Raw genomic sequence first — 23,466 nt, 5'->3', positions numbered from 1 at the left:
AGGCACACAGGCACGTGCACACCTGAAATTCAGAGTGATGAGATCATACAGTCAAGCCAAGACATGAGTGGATTATCACGTGTAGACCAGCAGAGCAAATTCTCTATGGCACAGAATCATTCAAACAGAATCTTTTGACAATGCAGGTTCTCTAAAAATATAGCTAGGAGCTCACTCTCTGGTTTGAAAAGAAAATCAGTCTCTGCAGCAATGATGGGAAATAGCTTGCCATATTAAACTTTGAGAGAACTGTCAAATTGTTCCAAAAGGATTTTGTTTTTAAATCTGGCACTCTGTCAAGGGTGTGTGCTTGCCTTGAACTCAGAGATTCTGGGTAGGCTTTGGACCCACTGCAAACCTTATCAGGATTAAGCAGTTACAGTAGATGAACAAATAAGTGCATTTTTAAAATCACTGTTAAATGTGTGTGACATTCAAATCCTTACAATATACATGAATTGTATGCAGAAATGCTGCCGAGTTCTCTGAGCTCAAACTCATCTCAGATAGTATGAAAGACAGAGGAAATGTACTGTGGTCAGATGAGTTCACCTGTTTTTAGCAAAAAACTAGCTCCGTGCCAAAGACAAAAGACACCATCCAGATATCAATCAGTGAAAGGTACAAAAGTCCACAGCTCTCATGGTATGGGGTGCATCAGTGCCCATTGAATGGGTGACTTGCACATCTGTGACAGTACCACAGAGGTGGAGGCATATACTAGGATTTTAGAGAGACATTATACTGTCATCTATGCAACATCCTTTTCCAGAAAGTCCACGGTTATTTCAGCAAGACAATGCCAAGCCACATTCTGCATGGTACAAAATTGTGGCGCCCACTTGACTGACCTGCCAGCAGTCCAGATCTGACTCTTATGGTGCATCATGTAAAGAATAATCAAACAACAGCAACCACACAATGGTTAGAAAATTTCACTTGAAAACTACCAAAATATGTTCAGTTCCACAGTTTTTTTTATTATTACTGCCACACAACATTCTACATCGACCAGTGTTCCATCAAGTGGTGGAGCATAAAGGTAACATACTAGGATTCTATAGATTTATGGAAGAAATATGCATGAGCTGCACTAATAAGAAAATAAGCTCTGTAGCCTATGAGAGAACAGGGGCATTACTCTTGTGCAATGCAATTGTGTGTGCAAACTAATTTAGACATTCCTGTTTGAAGGTCTTGCAAATCATCAAAAACCACAGCTTCTCACAGACTGACAAATCAAGGGTGTTTATCTGTCTAATAAGTAAGTCAATGCCCTTACATCAAATACTATAATTCTGTAAACTGATGCAAAGTATGAAATGATTTCTATATGTTATGTATGCATAGTCTTATTAGAATTAAACGTCATACCGACCAAAACAATCATAACAATATTGACAAAAACATCCAATTGCAAAACAAGCTTAATCCATTCATTTTTTCGCCTGTCCTATTGTTACCACCTAGAACATGTCTGGAGCACAATGTGACCAACGTAAGTAGCCAACAAGTTTTATCTTGACTTTAACTGGAAATATAAAAGGCAAACACAAAGATTTTACTGTGAAATTGTGTGCAAAGGCTAGATGTAAACACTGGTGTCTTCAAGAACCATCTCAAGAATCTAAACACTTTAAATGTCTGTCCTGTAATCTTATGACTCTCATGAGCATGGAGGAGGATAAAGAAAATGAAACCACTTACAGACAACAAAATATGGCATGATGGAAATCCCTTCCATGCACAAAGAATCATTTCTTTGATTCAACAGGTAAAAGAGATTAAGGGTCAGTTCACCAAAAAAATAAAAAATAAATAAAACAATAATAATAATGATTAAGAAAAAAAAATGTTTCCTCTGACATTTTAAATCTGGAGAAACAGAATGCAACATAAACATAAAACTGAGTCACACATGAAAATGTCAGTGGCAGTTTGCTTGCTACCATGATTTCCCAACACAGTTTTTAATTATTATGCAGTTAGTGATAGTGCTACGCCCTTGAAACAAAGAGAGCTTATAGCTTTTCTAAGGAGGCAAATTGAAATTGTGTTTGTAAACAGCAAGTGCAAAATAATAAAATCAAATGACATAGCAAACCTATTAAATGTATAATCCAAAGGCTTTTTGATGATTCACAAATTGTCCAAGAAGAACGATTAGATATATTAAACCACAATTTGATGTGGCAATTTATCTCTTCGTCTCAAGCTCTTTTAAGATATATTGTAATGAATTAACAGAATTTATTAAATTCAATGAACTAAAAATATTCCTCTAATAATTTTCTGTAACTGAGTTTAATTACAGCAGTGATGTCTATTACAACATGAGAGATTGCAAAGGAACATGCTCAAAATAGGGTACTTCGACATATTACAAACACGTAATTTAAATAATACACAGGTACAAATATATATATATATATATATATATATATATATATATATATATATGTGTGTGTGTGTGTGTGTGTGTGTGTGTGTGTGTGTGTGTGCATATGCACCAAATAAAACTTAATGCTCTTTATTAGTGATACACAATCAGAGGTGAGTTCATGTTTATTACAGTCATAGCCAAAAGTGTTGACTATGTATTCATCCCAGAAAATAATATCAATTAAACGTTTTGTTATACACATGTTTATTTTTCTGTGTGTATATGGGAACAACACATAAAATTGATAAGTTCACACAAAACTGAAACAAAAATAACTGAAATCAATCCCTTCCTATAACAATCAGCAAGCTTCTTAAACCTCTCAACTGGAATTTTGGACTACCCTAGGCCCCTTTATTTGAAGGCTGCTTTCTCCCAACAGCAATTTTAATATCTCTCCAAAGGTTTTCAATGGGATTCATTCATCTGTAACCACTTATCCAGTTCAGGGTCACGTTAGATACGGTTCTTACCTGTAATCATTGGACGCAATACAGGAACACACCCTGAAGGGGGCGCCAGTTCTTCACAGGGCAACACACACTGACACATTCTCAATGGGATTTAGATCCAGATTAATTGTTGCACACTTCAGAACTCTCCAGTGCCTTGTTTCCATCCATTTCTGGGTGCTTTTGAAATATGTTTGGGGTCATTGTGTTCTTTTCTTTGTAGATCTCATTCCACTTTCAGTAAACAGTAGAATGACATGCTTTACCAAAAATCTTGGTCTCATCTGTCCACGGGGAGATGATCTGTCCTCAGATCTGTCCTCATCTTTAATCTTACTCACATACATTTGGATAAACTGCAGTCTAGCTTTTTTATGTCTCTGTGTCAGCAGTGGGGTCCTCCTGGGTCTCCTGCCATAGAGCTTCATTTCATCCAAATGTAGATGGATAGTATGCGCTGACAATGATAAACCCTGAGCCTGCAGAACAGCTTGAATTTCTTTGGAACTTGATTGGGGCTGCTTATCCACTATCCAGACTATCCTGCGATACAACCTTTCATAAACGTTTCTCTTCTGTCCACATCCAGGGAGATTAGATACAGTGCTGTGGGTTGTAAACGTCTTGATTAAGTTGTGCACCATGGACAAAGGAATATCAATTTCTCTGGAGATGGACTTGTAAGCATGGGATTGTTGGTATTATTCCACAATTTCGGTTCTCAAGTCCTCAGACAGTTTTTTTTCTCCCCTTTCTGTACTTCAAGCTTAGTGTGGCACACACAATGCAAAGAATCAGTCAAAATCTCTCCTTTTTATCTTGATTCAGGTGTGATTTTTATATTGTCCACACCTGTTACCTTCCACAAGTGAGTTTAAACGAGCATCACATGCTTGAAACAAAGTTATTTATCCACAATTTTGAAAATGTGGCAATAATTTTGTCCGGCCCATTAGGAGAATTTAGTGTGAAATTATATCAATTTCTCATTTTTTTCCCTCTGTCTTTCTTTTTTTTCTTCTTTTGTGTTGTTCCAATAGACACAAAGGAAATAAACATGTATAACAAACCACTTGTAACTGCAGTACTTTTCTGGAAGAATTTCAGGGGTGCCAAAATCTTTCGGCAATGACTGTACATCCCAATCCCAATAACTATTAAAAGAAGTATTGTTATTATTAGCTAACTAAAGTACTAAAATAGCTTTTCATATTTTACATATCAAAGAACAAATAAAAAAATTAAAAGCAAAGTAAAAGACTATTGGTTTATGATCACCATTGTTCCAATTCCCAGTGGCTTAATATTGCTTTTTGACCAATGCAACAATAGTTTTTTTTTTTCCTGAAAGATCCAATTATATTATAATCAATGCAACAACAATATGAAGAACCTGATAAACCATCATTTTCCACACCCTTCATTAACACATATCCTCTATTTGACTGACAGATCTAATCCAGCAGTCTAATATTTTTTAAATTCAGAATACAATTTCAATTTACAACTAAAAATATACAGAAATAATTCGTAGAAATTAAAGATATGAGTGCATAATATAGTGGATATTACTGCAAACAAGCAAAAGTAATTTCAGACACAACTTCATTTTTGCCTCTCTGGTATCTGTTCATTTATTTGTGGAATCTTTGAAGGGATATTGCCACACATATGCCACAGATGGAAAAGTCTCTCTCACTTGACAAGGCTTTCCTCACACCAATAGGAACATGGACCTGAGAGACACTTCCTGACCTAATTTCTCCATCTCTCTAATCCTACACTTAACCCTCCCTGTTCAACAACAGCCTGAAAATAGGCTGGACAACATAGTTTCTACCTAAAAAAAAGAAAAAAGTTTTGTCAAAAGTCTGTGCAGACATATACACAAGAATAAAATAAAGTATTTGGCATTGGCCATAAAAACCTATTATCAGATATTTTCCTAATAAAATAATTTACAAAAACAATAGTCTCACACATGCATAAAAAATAGTTTTAAAAAACATAATTTGCCATATACGCTATGTTCATTGTACATTTTTTTCCTCTTTAAAACTGACTTTTGAAATATATGTACATTTCTAAAACAAGCACACATACAAGCCATGAGTGTATTTGAACCTGACAGGTTTCACCCTGCACAGCTTCATTAAGTGAAGAGGAGTTGACACGATCTGCCAAAGTGCATGAGTGAATGTGTAATCAGAGCCTACACTGACCGGTTACACACAGCTAAAGCACAGAGTGACATATCCAGCAGATATCCCTATCATCATTATGAACCTCTACCAAAGATACACTCACACACTCAGTTAGCCCTTTCCTAATGGCGCTTTTCCACTGCATGGACACTATTCTTCTCAACTCGGCTTGGCTCTTTTGCGTCAGGCAAATCTGGTATCTGGTCCCTGATACTTTTTAGTCCCTGCTCATGCCTGGTATGAAACGGGCCATGTACGTACTAAATGTGATGTGTAAACCTTGCAGAGCTCTGATTGGCCAGAAAGCCTTTATTACACAACAAAATGCTGAACGCCTGCACAAACTAGCCACGTGTAAAATGTTACAGCAGTAGTCACATTTGTTTTATCCGACTAATTGGCAGCTTGTAAAATTACACTGTGGTGTTTTGAAGAGGTTCAAACACTACTTGGATTAGTGGCTGACGTAGCTTCTAGGCAGAAAATTATGCTGATCTTGTTTCAGTCAAAAAAAAAACAAAAACATGAATACACAATGAGTGAACAGTACCTAACGTTACTATCGCCATTGGTATGGTTTTCAAAGCCCACGTTAGATACTGGGTTTTGTGACAACACCAGATACATTTCATAGGAGAGCTGTGCTAGTAGAAAAGTGACCAGGGAAAAGCATGCTGAGCCGTGCCGATCCAAGCCAGTGCCTGTGGAAATGCCCTTTATTAAGCACCAGTCATAATTATCATGTTAATAAAAAAAATTTGAGAATATGAAGAAGAATCAAAAACTATCACCAGATGTATGTTTCTGGAGTTAGAATAATATTCATTTTTAACTTACAGTTAAGCCATTTACAACTTTAACTGTCACAAAGGCATGAAAAAGTTTTAAATATATGATTGTGAAAGCTAAAGTCCCTCTGAGATCAATACTGAAAGATGAGGGCAAAGATGAGTGCAAGTTGTACCTAAAAGCTCTTCTGGGTCCTTCACTACTATGTGGGCATTCAGCTCCTGCAGCTCCTGGTGCAGCTCCTCCACCTTCTTGCTGGACTTTTTGAGCATGTTGTCCACATAGGCCAAGCTCTTTTTGTCTGTAGTTACTTTCCGCAAGTTCTCTGCTCCTTCTTTAATCTTCAGCTCTTTGCGGATCTCACGTTTGATCTGGTCCTTGATCTCGTCTAGTTTCTGCTGGACCATGGTGTCTGATAAGTCCAGATTGTGGCCCAGGCCTAAACGATCTGACACCATCTGGCTTCGAGCGTCTCCCTAAAGAAGATCGGGAAAGAGAAGATTAGACCATGCACTCACAGAATATTATCTACCTCAGTATAATGAAATGTTTCACAATTGATCTTCAGTTGTGACAGTAGTGGTGGACAAAATACACAAACCATGTATGTCAGTAAAAGTACAGATACTCAAGGTAAAGTATTACTCCAGTAAAAGTATAAGTCATTGTTGTAGATCTTCACTTGATTAAAAGTACAAAAGTATTTACCTTCAAATGTAAGTATCGAAAGAAAAGGTTCCATGGCTCTAATGTTCTATTATAATTTTTGTAACAAGACACATGCTTAACACATTGTAGGTGAAAAGACTCAAGTCTCTCTCTTGGTTCCCCAGTCTTTTAACAAAATGTCAGTAATTAGTCTGAGAAGGATGAACACAGAAACCTATGCCATAGGCAGCTTGGCCTGATGTGCACTTCTCCAGAAATGTAACCCGTCACACCTACGCAGATTATAACGACAATGATTGGTTGGACGAACATGGTTCAAGTTGCTCATTAACTCCTCTAGTCTACCTAAACAGTGCACTTATAGATTTTTAAAACTAATATCACTACACCACTACATTGTGCACTAGATAGAGTTGAAATTCAGCCCTAGTGGTTGGCAGTGTAATTTGTAGAGAGACGCTAACACACAATTATAAACTTCATAATGGCAAAGAACACTTAGTTAAAAAAAAAAAAAAAAAAAACAAACAGCACAGGGAGTAAAATTATTATTATTATTATTTTTTTAAGAGTCTTATATGCGTTATTCTCCAGCATCTTATTGAATACTCATTTCCACCTTAATCAGCTATGCAAAGCTAAAGCTAGCGCTAGGTTTTATAAATAATAAAAAAAAATCTCATATTGAAACGGCACTTTGACATGTACACCATATCACTAAAAAATCTGCCTACTAGTGAAATGCTTATATTTGCTGTGTACTACCCAGCTTGATTTCGCTGTTCCACCTTAAATAGGTGAATATGCGAGGCTTTCCAAACACAATTTTTACTCTTTAATGTTTAAAACACACACACAAACCATGGAGAAACACAAATGAATCTGCCTCAATTTCTTAAAAACAAACAAACAATGGCATTTACACTTTTCAATTATGTTGTTATTCACCTTCTTTGTATAAAACACAGTGCCGACAACTTTCAAATTTCGCTATGCCTTTCTTTATATAAAACACACAACCTATGGTGTTTACTCCTTTTAATCTATACACAGGCGTCTGTACTTTTTATTTTCTGTACTAATTATTTTCAGAAACTATTTGCTGTTACCCTTTCAGGTAAAAATTAGCCAGCTCTGGCTGTGCTCTGTATTGCTGCTTCTAAACTGCCTCCAGCTATTAAACACAAGGCCAATATTTCCTCTCCATCTCTGGTCATGGGCAATATGGCTTCTTGGGTCTGGTAAAATGTAAAATTAATTCTGTTCACCTGGTTGTTTCATGGCTGCAAGACGCCATGTATGTAGACCTAGCAACTTTGGCTTTGTACTGTAAAATGATTGGATAGAGGGCGAGGTCACAGGAGCTGTGCTCCAGACTGGGCACTTCTCAAAGAGAATATACTGCTTCAGCAATACTATAAGAGGCAGAAGTCTTTTAGTTTTGACTGTTTCTTTAATCCATGATCACACACCCTGGAAATTTTATGACTAGGTATAGTAAATATCTTACAGATTGCTCCTTTAAGACCCCTTTCTGGAAATTTTGCAATTATTTACATTACGGCGCACAGTCGTACTGGGAGCCGTTTTAAAAGAAGCAGAACTGAATAAAACAGTACAGTGAAGTCAGGTTTGCAAAACTCACTTTTAACACTTCTATTAGCTTAAACATAAACCTATGATGTTCTAGTTATTTCATAAGACACAACACAGGTTCACCTTCACTGTAACATGGTTCACAACAGCAGTGACACAACGCAACACAACACAGCCAGTTCCCATTCGTTTTCAATGACAGCAGACAAATCACGGTGACAGGAGGCAGAGTGAATACTGGTGACTTAAAATGGGTGGAGTCAGAGACAACAGAGTTGAGCCAAGTTTAAACTAAACTGAACTAAACTGAAACGGTAATTACCAACGAGAGAACCAAACATGGTGGTGCTGGCTTTACCCTGCCACTGTAAAACAATTCATACTTGAGATGGAAGAGAAGCTCACTGTCATTGTCTCAATATGGTCTCAGAAATATTGACAAGTATAAAACCCAAAACTGAGTCAAAATTTCACCATGAATAACTGCAGTTAAATAGCAATAATCAGTCATGCCCTAAACATGGATGATATTTATAGATAAGTGAAACTGTATAAAATGATTTTCAACATTTGAGTAGGTCGATCAAAGCTAAAACATATCATGTTACATAAGTTGTTTTAAAATATGAAACTGTACTTTTGCCATTTTGCCTACCTCATAATATTTCAGAAAATACTATAGTAATTTGTAATAACAAAATCATTTATAAACACTCAGTGCTGTGACCTTGGAATTCCGCACCATTCTCAAATCAATGAGCCATTGCATCAATCTTTAATACCCTCTTATAAGGGCACATTTCACTCTCATGCTACTTCTGTGTGGCGTCCAAATGCATTTATTATGTAACAGCATAAAGTACAATCTAAGCTCTTCACTGGGAAAGCAGTACAGTCTCGGAAAGGTCTCAATTACACATTAGCCAGAGACACATGACAAATATGTCAACAAAGACAAACAGACAAGACTAAGAAATACTGACTCGTTACATAAAACACTGACTAGAAGTGAGCAGATGTGTTTTAGGTTTCGCTTATTTGCGAGTTTAAAATTTTAGCACAACACCACCCTCTAACCCCCTACAAAATCTGCACAATATACACAAATGAACATACTGTGATTGCTAGTTTGACTACTGGAATGACTTGATAGGACAAATTAAACTATGTCTTGTATAAGCGCACACACACTGCCTTCTATCGTAAATTTGTTTTTGACTCAAGCCCTTTCTAATTAGAAAGAATTGTTAAAATTACTGTCTGTGGTAACTGACCATATGCTACAAATATGAAAGATAAATGGTGAGAAGAAAACCGCTACAGACAAGTTCATTTTCCTAAAGCTGAAATAAAAAAAAAATAAAAAAATAAAAAAAGTTTCTCAATTCTTAGATAAGGTCAAGGCACATCTATAAGACCACCCACGGGTTTATCTGAGAGGTATTCACAGCATATTTGATAAAGAGTGCAATTTTTTGAAGAGCTTTGGCAAGTTGCAAATGCCTTTGCTAGCAAAGCTAGTTTTTAGAGCTCTAAATAAACAACTGCAATCACTTGTGATATACAGCAGAAGGTAAAATTATGATAAACACTAACAAACAATACTTTGTAAACTGTAAAACCCTGGCCTCTCCAAATGAAGACTTGTTCCAGCTCACTGCTTTCCTACTCTTTTGTCAGGCAAAGATCATACAAACATATGGTTTCCTTGAACTAAAAGTACCCCGCTAGCCCAACATATGAAGAGACCCTTTAAAAGCTTCTCTGGTGCTGATTTATAGCCGAACTGCAAACACTAGGTCTACCATTCCCTGGCTATGCTAACAGCAGGGTGGGGTGAGTGCACACAGGCCGCCAACTGAGGAGTGTAACTGCTACAAATCAGCCAGACAGAGCCACAAAAAGCCCAAAACCCCAGGCCAAGCTATATGATTTAAACTAGAAGCACCTCAAAATAGGGTCATGTACAGATTGTGGTAAGAGAGGAATTTTGGATGTTGTTTATTTTTTTTTTTTAATAAATCCATTAGATTAGTAGAAAGGACAATTGGAATTTGCTACCCCACTTCCAAGTACAGTCAATATGAAAACCCAAGAACAGCCTCGCCAGCAAGTGAGAAGTGCACTTACATATAAAGAAGGGAGCTCATAATAACTATAATCACTGTAGCACACATCAAGAAAACCAACCAACAGTATTCAATTGCAAAGTAAGGTCAAACTGACAGATAGTGATTCTTACCAAGACCTCCACCGTGCCTTCTGTACACAAGGACCCCAGCATTTTCAAAGGCTTCTTAACAAACTGAAAACAAACCGAAACACAAAACACATCCCAATTCAAACAGTAGGAGTACTGCTCTAATCCATGCCTTGCTCTAACTGAAGCCGGTCCATGGAAAGTAGAATAGGATCTAAACTAGCCTTTGGCAGAAACAGGTCCTGTTAAGCCTGGTGTGGGATAATCTTGTGGTTTAGTGCAGGTGATGGCCACACTGCTTGGGGGATCTTAAAATAACAAAGGCGCAGTAAGGCCTCAGACAGGCTGGAATCCACACCACCAAGTCACCTCTGCTAATCCAAACATACAACTCACAAAACAGCAGCAGCAGGAACAAAGATGAGAACAGTATTTACACTACACAGCTTTTTTTTTTTTTGGGTGGGTAAAAGTAACTCCTTCTGAGATCTTAAATACACTGATACATAAGAATGAAATGGCAGTGACAATTCAACTACATATAATGCACAAAATATATTAATAATAGTAATAATAATAAAAACACACAAGGACGTCAACAACAAAGATTAATTTATAATATTAACAGTCAGCAGAACATACCTTTATTCTTGTTTCTTCTGAAATATAAAAAGCAACATCTTTTATTTGAGCTATAGCTTTTTATTTATATTTGTGGTTGGTAACTTCATTTTGCCATTTTAGTTAATTATACAGCTATACTGTACATTAAAAAGTAGTCTGTATTGCATCATAGAACATTATGGCATAGGAAATCTCTTTGTTTACAGACTAATCAATATGTAATCTATGTATATGTAGGCTATTATATCATTTAATAAAAATAAGCACATTTTAATTTCCACATTAGTTAACTGTTACCTGCTGCTTACTGATACATGAATTTCCATCATAATTCATCATATATACAATTTATGTTTCTTGCAGAAATGTTGCCAATTTGTTGTTTGCATCATATTCTTTTTTAAAGAAAGCAAAACGTCTAGACAAAACAAATAGAGATTAGAGTGTAACACCACATGTATAACTATGTGAGGTTACAAGCTGCTTCTGTGCATTACTTCATCACAATGTATACCTTGTTTTCTCTATATGGTCTCACTACAGTGTCTACACATTATTCTGACCTCTGTTATAGCAAGAGCACCTAGGCCTTGGCTATAATTAGTGTAGTTTGAGTCAGAACATATTCTGTTTCTTTACATTAATATATAGTAAAATTGCATTATTGCAAGTTGTAAACCATATGCTACAGATGCTGTAAACATTAGGTTAAAACATTTCTTTAATGTGCCCATGGGTTGCAACTGTATGAAACTGAGAAAGGAGTGGGAATGTGCAAAGTGAAAGGGTGTGAAGGAAGATGAGTCACAGGCAGGTGTATTGGCAGGTGCTTTGGTTCTAAGTGCCAAAAAAAAAAAGAATATAAAAATCCAAAGTGTATATTAAAAGAAAAAAAAAACCTTGCCCAAATAAAAATCAGGAATGGCCAGAAAGTCCTTGCTTAGGCCTCCCTCCTGCTGTTTCTCAATGCTCCACCCAGCAACAAGGACCTGGCTCAGAAACAAATCCACTCACAGGGGCACACAGCCGCCACATTGCATAACAAACTAATTCCCACACAGTGGATAACAGGTGGCCACGTGCCCTATAAAACGTACAAGTTAAAGACCTTTACACCACTGTGCCCTACACCACCAAGCTACACAGAAAGACAGACTTTTACTAGCAAGAACATAGGTAGTTATAGGCGAGAATGATTAGGAAAATGGTCAGACCACCAATTTGTACAAAAAACGTGTGACTACACAAACAGCAGCATTATAAACTGGAGTGAGACGAATTATTGTGAACCATCGTGCAGCAAAGTCCCATGAATGAAGCACTGTGGATTAGGCTCTCTAATGCCACAGAGTAGGCTCTGAGGACAAGCTCAACAAACACAACAGACAGTACACAAACACATGAGTGAATGAGCCTGGAGGTGCAGAAGATTTTGGTCTTATCACAGGACTCATCCTATTACTTTTACTATAAACCCCTTGACCCAAGACAGTGAAATAAAAAGCTCTTATTACTCTGTAATAATTTCAACCTAATGAATTTTAGCAAGTTTTTCAACTAGAATTCTGAATAAAAATCTATTAAAGGGGACATATTAAAACAGGGAACAAATATGACTGCATTACTACTATATTCATTTATTTTTTAAATTTAGTGAGGATCTGGAGTCCCTAGCAACCTACTACACTGAAATAAACTTTACTGGGATTTGAGTCTGAGAACATGGAATAGAACCAGTAATTCTGATTTTGTCCTGCATTTTACATAAGTATCAAGAACTTCAGAGTTGTCCCACCTCCTCGCCCTAGTCTCTCCAGTCATGGCGCTGGAAACGTGTTCATGTGAGGCGTAAAGATAAAAGTTAAACTGAGCAAAACAAATAACATGAGTGCAGAATACATACGTGTACTGTATAATTGTGACAAAAACAAGAACAGAGAAGAAAGAGAACCAGGCATACATGGCTAAAAAACAGTGTTTCTGCTCCTTGGGCCTCACTCCTGTGCTCCTTGCACTTAAAAGTAAACAGAGGCTTGTTCTCTATAACCCAGACTGTGTAGACAGTGTCTAAAGAAAAGTGCTTTGTTGTTTGATCCAATTGGTATTTTGGCCAAAGCTTGCAACAGATGTTTTATTAAGACCCCAGGGAACTATCTTAATGTGGTATAATATGTCTCCTTTATCTACCCATCTATCTATTTATATATATATATATATATATATATATATATATATATATATATATATATACATATTTTTACATAGTTAACATGTCTGTGTGCTGTTGTTTTTAGGCTCAAGGTGCAACATGAGATAAATATGCAGTCAGTTCCATGGTTGAGCATTTCTGGTTTGAAACTGCAGTGTTCCAGACACCCAGGTTTCTAACATCACAGATCTATGATCCATGTAATCATCTGTAAAATAAAACTGTAAAATGAGATACAAATGTCTAAAAGTAGGCTCAAAATTCTCACTCAGAGAGCCCACAGAGAAGAATGAATGGGAGCCTGGATGAAAATGTATATATTTAGACAATTGAGCCCTTGCAACAAAAAACCATATATCAGCCATTTCAATTTTTTAGTACTGCAGGTTTTGCTGTGGAAATATACAGTTCTTCAGCATGAGCAGACATTTAAAGTAAATAATATAGCCTATTAAAGAGAAGATATTTTTCAGAAAGTTTTATTTTAATTAGACGGCATCAAAAATACCACTTCATTCTTAAGAGGCATTTGCACAAAATGTCACTTTTATGGTCCTATGATGCAAGGACTCAACTATCTTCAGTAGAACTATTAGCAATAAAGTGATAACACCAAAAACCAGACCACATATTGTAAATAAAATGCTTTCTAATATTGTTTCTAATATTACTTAACCATGTATAACAATAGCTATATTCACTATAGATGGCAGTGGTTCAATGAGTTTGCTTACTTGGAAAGCAAAATATTGGCACCCTGGCATGCTTGTGGACAAGTAGCTGCATTTCCTCTCTGAGAACAGATTTCATGAACCACAATTCTTGCTTCTTTTGCATGTACCTCAAACAACATTAAATTCACTAATGTTTGAATAAAAAGGCATTTTCGCTGTTGTTTTAGTCATACATTCATATTATACATGCATACAGGGCTTATTAAGAATATCCATAAATAATACACACCCATAAAAAGACAACTACATCTACAGGTGGGCAATATAAAATGTTACTGTTAGCACTAGGGACGGGCGGTATCCACATTTTTAATACTGTAAAACTGTGCACTCTAGGGCTGCATAAGCATCAAATCTGTAAGTGTGAGTTGGATGAAGGGTTTTCAGCACTGTGCAGTTCAGCTCAGCACAGCCCAACAGTGCACACCGACGCACATATTGACGATAAAAACTGAGAGAGCAAATTTCAGCCACTGGTTCTGGAGGAACAAAAGAAAATTTTAAATAAGCAAAATAAGACAAACTCTACACTGTTTAGGAGCATAGCTGGCCAGAAAGAACTTTTCTGGCCAGAAAGAGTTACCCCACCTTCATAGACATCCCCTTTTAATACAACAGCTGCAATAAATGTCTGTGAAGTTCCTTCCACAAACGATAAGCATCTTGGGTTGAGTCTCCATTGTCTGACTAACAGCATTTCACTTGCAGAATTAAATGATAGCCTAGAATCAACTGGGACTCTGATGAGAGCCACTCACACTAATCTCATCCTCTTGAGCAACATTAAATTAACAATTCATTTCCTTGCCCTTGTATCATTCCCTCTCCCTCTGTGACTATGACCCAAGGGCGCTATGCTAACTTCCCACCCTGAGGATAAGGTCACTCTCACATAATGAGCTGCTATCCTTCAGTAACTCAGGTGATCTGGCCACAGATAAGGCCACTAAGCATGATACCAGTCCCACACTCCGTTCAAAGCCAAGGTGCCTGTATGCCCCTGAACACTCTGGCCTGGAGTATCAGTTAACCCAGTGAGTTTCAGTTGTGCCACACTACAATTAGGCAGGGGAGGAGTTTTAGCCATAACTTTAGGCAGGGGAGGAGTCTCAGCCATAACTCCCACCCAAACCAACAAAATGACAGGAGCTTTTGAATCTGTCACAGTCCAAAGTGCTCCAAGTTGTTAATGACCAGTTTAGGTTCTATTTTTAGACCCGGTTCACAACTTGCTTTTGATCTAAGCCAAAAAAGACTGGCTTTGCTTACATTTAAACAAAGGGCAAAAATGATCAAAGCTATTTATTAAACTGTCTCTTTGCAGACAGAAAGTGTGAACTTCAACACAAACATTTTGATTAACCTATACAGTTTCACACAGGCCCAAACCCATAGCAGAACTGATGCATCTTATGCAGGCTAATGGAAAAAAGAAAAACAATTTCCAGTCTTACAGTGGGTCAAAAGACTGAGGGCCAAATTTTTACCCTCAGGAAGAAAACTTTGCTGAAGAGAAATTTCACCTGCTAGACCTGACAAACAACAAACTCTAAAATACCTCAAAGGCCTAAAGCAGAAGTGGAAGAGATACTGCCCCAACAGAATATATGACCAGTAAATTTAAATTATAAAGCATATTTAGACTAAAAATATTCTTAGTAGAAATACTATGATTACAGATATTACCATGATCCAAATTAAGTTACAATGAAAATTACCACACTCTAGCAACAGCTTGTACTAAAGACAGAGGGCCAAATAATAACCCTCACAAACATAAGCTTACTGAATAGTAATCTCACCTGGCAGACCTCAATAACCGCAAAGAAATCTGGCAATCGTTCCTTTTTCCAATTTTGCTGAATGATTTGTGAAGCAGCCATGTACAAGGAGAACATCCTTTTTATGTTTTGTAGCCAAATCCATCAACACATTGAAAGTGAAGGACCACTGCAGATTTATGCACAGCTAAAATCAAACAAATGAGTCAGTTTTCCATGGAACTGATTCTTGCTCTCTCTCTCACTCTCATGTATCTGAATACTGTCCAGTAGTAAGTTAGTTTACAAAGGAGTTGCCAGTCTGGTATGGTACAGGATATGTTGCTAAAAATAAATTTTGACGCAAGTTTTCCCCCTGCCCCTGGCCCTCAGGAGGCAGAGCATTTACAACACATGGTGCCAACACATAAGATCCCTCCAGTTGCAATGCCACTCTCGGTTAAGCCATGGTTTAATTCTCCGACAAAGCATGAGAGTCCAAGTCAGCAGCAGAAGCATGCTATTTGGATGAAATTACAGGAAGCATATATTATGAAATGTTACAAGTTTTAAGTCAGTCATTCGTGTTATTTTATCTGAAAGGTGATAATTTATGGGTTAATGTGAACCAGCAATAGGACTATCCTAGTGTTGTTGGAGCTGGGGTTGGTTAATTTGTTGCTAGCATTACCTCAGACCTAAAGAATCAGCCAGTAAGCCTATGGGTGTGACAGTATTGTAGCTATGACTGACAATAAATAAATAAACAATAAATAACAAATCATAAAAACCAAAAAAAGACAGTACAACTGTACTGTGAACTTCTAAACTCAAGACTATTCTTAGTTAGAACAAAAACAAAAATTAGGGACATTTTAAGCAGAAAAAGCTTTTATCACTTGCTGCTTGATGACAATGTTTCTCATTCTTGACAAAAACGCCTTGCATTTTTGAGATGCAGTGAGCTTAGCATATGTTTAAAATTAATAACTATTATATGGCCAATGCCAAATTCCGATTTTAAACAGCATAAGTTCCTGATAGTAAAGCAACAGTTGCGCTGGTTAATGATTTCCTAGGCCTACGCTCCTCTGGGCCAGTTAACCCTTTAACTGGAAAAGACGTCAATTGGGATCAAAAAAGCTGATTAAAGAACCCAGAAAATGGCTTCTTGGAAAAGTACACAGTTTCAATGTAACTCTGTTCTGTTGAAGGAAGCAAGAACAGAATAAAACATTATAACTGGATGTTTTTACCTGCACGGAATCGGCCGCCATCTTGCCCCCTCAACTTTTGAATCAAACTCGGGAGAGCAGCGGCAGCCAACCTCCAGCACTTTCCTCAAGACTAGTGCCTGTATCCCCCGAAATCAGTCAGCAAAACATCAGGGAAGCGAACAGGACTCCCCCACCACTTATCGCCAGTTTATCTTACTGTATCCCGATATATCTCAGTAAAACATCGGGAAAGCAAACGGGAGCCGAAGAGAGAGAGAGGAGTCAAACTCCAGCCCTTCTCCCACTTCTTCTCCTCACAAGCTTTATTTCCCCCAGAAATAATTCAGCAAGGCATCAAGAGAGTACAGGAATGTCGAACTGCAACCACGTCTCCTCACAACCGCTTATTTTCTGCTGGAATAAAAATCAATATAAAGTCCGCTCCAAGACTTTTCCATCTCTCGGTGTGAACTCCCTGCTCTCCATGTCGCCGCCTGGGTCCAGCTTCGTTGATAGGTTCTTTTAGACTGAAGAAAATGTCTAAATATCTCAGAAGTCACCAGGAGAAGTCGGAGAGAGTTGATGTGAGAAACGCAGTCGATATTTTAAAAATATTTTCAAACGGCTCTCTCCTGCGCTCGCGCGGCTGTCCCGTTCCCGTTCAGTCACGTGACGTGTGTGTGTTGGGAGTGCAGTTGTTCAGGGAGAAAGACGAAAATAGTGAACCCCCTCCCTTTCACACACGGCTGTTACAACGACCTTCAACAGCACTGTCCCATCACAACGTGAATTAAATGAATACGCAAAGATATTCGCTCTCTCTCGCTCAAACACACACACACACACAGACCACTTTTCAAAACACCTGTGATTATATTTACAGACTCAGGAATCTACTTATTAAGCAACACAAATGTCATTATGTTAATTCTACTACTACCACTACTTATAATAAAACCAATGTCCTCTGATACTTTCCAAGACAGCGAGCATATATTGGTCCACTGGCATGAAAAGGCTGGCACACCAATCTTATTTATAAAGAATAAAAAAAGAACCTAAGGAAGGAAAAAAATGTAAATTGCACTGTGAATGGAAAAGTGCTAAAATGTGGCCTCTTTGTCTAAAATTCTGTTTAATCACCAGCAGTTCACCCAGAAAATGCTGTGCAAAACACTAGTGGACCTCCAACTTTGCCCTCAGTGGGCCAACAGTGGTCCGCCGTCTCCTTGCTATCAGGGTTACAGCAAATAGCACTATATATATATATATATATATATATATATATATATATATATATATATATATATATATATATAGTGTTTTCTTTGCTTTATTCTGTTTTAGGACAATGGAGACCCACTATAGTGTTCAGCCACTCATAGACTTCACAAACTCTCTTAGAGAAGGACTGTAGACCACCAAGAAGGCAAGGCCCTTCTCCAACTCAACTCCCCTCTCTAAAACTTCCTGGTAGTTTAATAGAACTATTTTGAACATGACACATGAGAAGGCCATAGTGGAGTCAAGGCTGGAGCAATTCAGCACCTCTTATTTTTTGTCCATCAACTTTAAATGTCGATGAAACTGTTACTGCGGAAGGCTTTTCATTGTTTTCAGGGGATGAGTCTGTAATACAATTCTTCAGTGTGAAAAAGATTGTGTAGTTGATTGTTATTGTATGCCACCCAATTTACCTATGTCACTTTATATATGTGTAAACTAACAGACTGAGGCTTTGACGCAGGTGGAGACAAGAGTGCCTTTATTCACTGCAAGATGTAGGTGTGAGAACAGCATGTGCATGTGTGTAAAACATTTGCATAAATATTATCAGCAGAAATTTTATTCTGGTACACTGTGCTGCAAGTGCAGTTAATACAACACACAAAATCTGCAACAAGCTACTAAGATACACCAAGCAATAAAAAGCTACGGAACAGTTTTTATATAATTCTCATTATAGTACATTATATATGATGTAAGGCATAGTAAAAGGGATATACATTTTATGCAAAAGTCTGGTTTCTTGTCAAATTATATGGTTTTAATGGACAGTTTAAGACCATTTTTAGACATAAGACAATGGCACATACTTTTCACAAGCCATATTTTATGTTTTCGTCCAACATTAAATTATTATATATATTGTCTATTGTAAATTGATAAATAAACACAAATTCTACATTGTAATATGCAGAGCATATTCTCTGCAGAAGATAGAAAATCAGTAAAGTATGTAATTTGACAAGTATTCAAACCTCTTAACTGTATTACTCAAGACTGTGCAGAGGGAATGGTTATGTAGTAGTTCAATCAGATTTACATACACACATTATTACATAATATTATCCAAATCTACAACTGTACCATTTTTAGAAGGCAAGTTGGAAAAAATTTGTCCTGAACTACTGTCACATGTATTTATTTTGATACTTATCTGGCAGGGATCAGGCAGATACCTTGAAGAAGGTGGTTCACTCATGTTAAGGCTCAACAAATGTACTCAAAAGCAACATGTCTTTGAACCAGTGCTGTAGAAAGATCACTTTTGGTTTCCTAAAGAACCACTGAGTGGATGTAGCACCCTGATTACACCTGGTTGTTTTAAGCATATGTCTGGATTGAGATTATCCACTTTAAAACACAGGTGTAAACGCATCCAAGGTGCATTTAAACAAATTAGTTTGCACCACTTCAGTAGGGGTCTGAAATTCATTTTATCCCGGTGTAATGAAAGTTTGAATGTATCAGTTAGTCCAGACCATATTCAATAACTGAACCTCACCCAATAAAGTACCTTACAACTAGCCTGGTCCATGACCAGAAGGAAGCTAATCATGGAGCTCATTTGCACATTATGTGCCACAGGGAAGTGACTAACTGGAGATGCTTTTGACTATCAAGGGTAAAAGCATGTGAGTCATATTTTATCAGGATGCCATCTACATACAAGTCTCAAGAATTGTCCATATGTAAACAGTGTCTAAAAATGGACATGTTAAAGTTGTATCCTAACCCCTCCTGTATCTTAAATTATTTTTACTCCATCACAAGCCTGAAGAATCTGAACAAAAAAGCTTAAAATCACTTCCAATGTATACACATTCATTTTAGAATATAACAAGGACACTCTGGTGCAAATGACTGAATATCTCTATTTATGGAGCCCTTTGTTAAACCTGTGTGTGAGTGAATGAGTGAGTCAATGTGAGATTGAGTGAGTTTTTAGCCTGGTACACAGGATGCTTTTCTCCTTAAAAACTTTTGCTTCAGACTCTTGATTTATATCACTCATAGTCATTGAGGTATTTTATGTATTTTATTTATAATAATTGCCCAAATGTAAATCACAGAGGATCAAGGCAAAATCGCATACTGTGTAACACAACAGCATGCTGTCTGCAATAGCAATGGCGGTACAAAAGATTAACATACTATTTATTACAGCTCTATGGAGTTCTGGACACAAGCTAAGAGACTGAATAAACCAATTTGGTTGAAAAACCAGGCGAAAGCCGAACACCACAGACCACATTTGTTTATTTAGATTATTCAGACTTCAGCTCTGTTGCTAGCTACTGCATTGTGTTTGCTCATTACTCTTTTTATCTTGTTTATTTTCTTTCTCCTCCATCGATAGCTTTCAGGTTTCGGCTCCATACACTTATCCCCACTTCTGAAACCCTTCTTACCACAACTCACTCTTTTACTCAGTAACTCTTAAGGAAGCTAAAAGCCAGAGACTTCCTGTGGTAACAATTGAGCTTCCTGTGTTTGACCGCGTGTTATTCTATCAGTCGTGATAATCTTCTGTGGCTTTCATCTAATAGGTTATAAAAATGCACCCAGCAGAATTCTCTTGACATTAGGCTGAATTTGGAAACAGCATTGCTTTTTATACTGTAACAGTGGGCCTAATTTGACACTAGAACAAGGGGCTAATGTATACTTCAACTTGGCCTACAGTGAGTAGGATAACTGAACTCAAATGAACATACTTTACTTATTTAAATGTACATCTTTATTCATTTAAAGCTTTAGCCAAAAATGAATTTATAGTTTTCCCTTTAACCCAAAAGTTACTTATTATCCAAGCCTTGTTTAGCATTTGAAAGCCTATAGGTTTGCTCTGAAGCTAATAAAGCTATGTAGATTACAAAAAATGGAGGTTTGTGCAATCAATGGGTAGGAGGCAGTGATTATGGTACTGCCTGGCCTAGACTAACAGGACATCCTGCTGTGGCACCAGACATTGGATGCCTGGTTCTGGCTGCACCCTGATGGTACGGGCCTGCATGGCCATGTGCAGGTTTCGTGACTTTGGTGTTTCGTGGTGTTGATGTGTCGGCTGTTTGTTGTATACATAAGGATTATAATAATGAATGATAATAATGAACTTATCAAGAAAGATAGAAGACACTGTTGTGTAAAATTTCAACCATATTTAATAATACAAGAATCGAAGGTGGACACATCTTGAACATCTGTCTGTAAGTTGTTCTGTCCCGTCATTGTCTGTCTCTTTGCATTTGTTTCACTATATCTGTGATCATTTGGACATAGGCGCTCTCTCTCTCTCTCTCTCTCCCTCTCTCTCTTTCTCTCTCAATCACCACCTAAATCCATCTTTTGATGTCAGATGTTGTTAGATATTGTTATATTGTCAATGTTAACTATTCTCAATCTGACTGTACAATATAAAGTAAAGTAGTCCTCTACAAAAAGTGACCTGTGCAATTTCCATGTTTAAACTAGTATACCCTCAAACAAATACATTTGGTTTCGGACACTGATGGTGTTCTGTGCTTATAGTAGTTTAGCAGCCATTACTGAAACCTGAATTTTTATGGGCTTTCAGTCTTGTGAATACATGAAATCATGTGATATAATTGTGATTCTTAGTAGTCACATAAATCCGTATTTGACTGCTTAATTTCATGGCAGAGTTTTAGATAAGAATGTGATAATTTATGTCAGTTTGAAAAATGCTGGAGGTCAAGCATCCAATTTTTCATTTTTTTGATACATCTTCCTTGTAGCCCCAGTGCAAAAGATAGAATCTTAAATTTGTACAATAAAAGCTCCAGATCTGGATTGGCATGTAATAGAACTTATGTTTGGTTTCAAAAAGTACTTTTCACACATAAAACATGGTCTGTATAAACATAGTTATCAGGAAATACAGCCTGTTTTAAATTTAGTATATTTATGAATTCACAAAAACACAGTGCATTTACCTATAAACCAGGCATTTATTAAGACTACAGGAGGTTATCGCTGCCCATTAGCACATAAGTCTTTAGTATGGCTTCAGCCTAATCAGTCTTTTTGTTTTTGGCACAATATGAGGCAGCCAATCAAAATAAAGTGTATTTACATACATAACGTACTTATAGACACATTAGCAAAAAAATAAATAAAAGTAAAAACAAGCTGATTGTTCTCAAAATTAAATAAATGTTTGAGATTGGGGACAAGTCACAACTGTTTTTATACAAACACCCCAAACTAGTGTGACAAGTTCACCTCATCATTTGAAATTACAATTTAAAATTTGTATACTAGATATTATATCAAAGAGAATATGACATCGCCCCCTTTCACCTTTGTCTACACTTGACTTCCCTGATTACTAAGACAGGTCACGCAGAGAGGAATATTAGTCACTGCATTTCTTCACCTGTTCTATAGTGAAAGCAGGTTTCAGTTTGCAGTCACTCTGAGACTATCCTGAAAAGTGTGTACATGACACAGCATGCAACACAAGGGTGAAACTATTAGATACCTGTTACACCTGAGTGGTAAGGAAAACTGGCGTGTGTGTCATCAGTCCTACAACTTCCTACAACTTTCTCTCTCTCTCTCTCTCTCTCTCTCTCTCTCTCTCTCTCTCTCTCTCTCTTCTACAATTTCTACAATTAATTCTACAATCTGTTGCTCTGCAAACTTTATTAGCCTAGTTTATCCTTTATTTTCAGTTGTTAGGACACTCACAGAGCTGCTATTATTTGGGTGCTTGGTCATTCTTAGCATTGAAGTGACAATGATGTAGCATGTGTGTTGCGCAAAGATAAGTTGAACAGACACAGCAGTACTGCTTGAGATTTTAAAAACTGCCCACACATTCACTCTATAGGACACACCTACCTGCCATTGCAGCTCAACTGTTGATGCAAAATTTGTGTTAGTCATTCTGTATTCCTTCATCAGTGGTCACAGAATGCTGCCCACAGGACACTGCTGACTGGATAATTATGTGTTGTGGACTGGCTTAGTGACATTGATATGTATATGTGTATACAGCGAGACAGCACACAGCCTACAGTATCTTTTACACGTGATGATACAGCTGACAGCCAGAGAGATTCACTGACAAATGATTAACTGGTAGCTAGCTGTCATAAAAAAATGAAAATATTTAACTCTTGAGTGGCTTATTATGATTACATTAATATTTGTTACAACGCAGTTTTAATATGTATTCAGCCATTCAGAAAATGATTCATGATTTCTGGGCCTTTACATAGCAGTTAATTTTTGTAGGTTGAAAACACATCTGAACCCAC

General features: G+C 37.1%; 1 protein-coding gene across 2 annotated transcripts in view; it reads right to left on the bottom strand.

The window, feature by feature from the left end:
• pkn2b (protein kinase N2b) overlaps nucleotides 1–17,572 on the bottom strand; it is a 39,976-nt gene extending 22,404 nt beyond the window's left edge. The window contains exons 1-2 of one of the 2 annotated variants that reach the window (XM_066664603.1): nucleotides 16,937–17,572; nucleotides 6,064–6,364 (exon numbers count right to left, since the gene is read on the bottom strand). In XM_066664603.1, the coding sequence (XP_066520700.1) occupies nucleotides 6,064–6,364; nucleotides 16,937–16,957 (322 nt within the window). In that variant the 5' untranslated portion in view covers nucleotides 16,958–17,572. The remainder of the gene's footprint in view (nucleotides 1–6,063; nucleotides 6,365–16,936) is intronic. The other variant, XM_066664604.1, reaches the window with a different exon arrangement.
• Nucleotides 17,573–23,466: the final 5,894 nt, after the last annotated feature.

Source organism: Hoplias malabaricus, chromosome 3 (assembly GCF_029633855.1).
Source record: "Hoplias malabaricus isolate fHopMal1 chromosome 3, fHopMal1.hap1, whole genome shotgun sequence".
Taxonomy (NCBI): Eukaryota; Metazoa; Chordata; class Actinopteri; order Characiformes; family Erythrinidae; genus Hoplias; species Hoplias malabaricus.
Note: the sequence above shows the minus strand (reverse complement) of the source record. Positions and strands in the feature narration are given on the sequence as shown.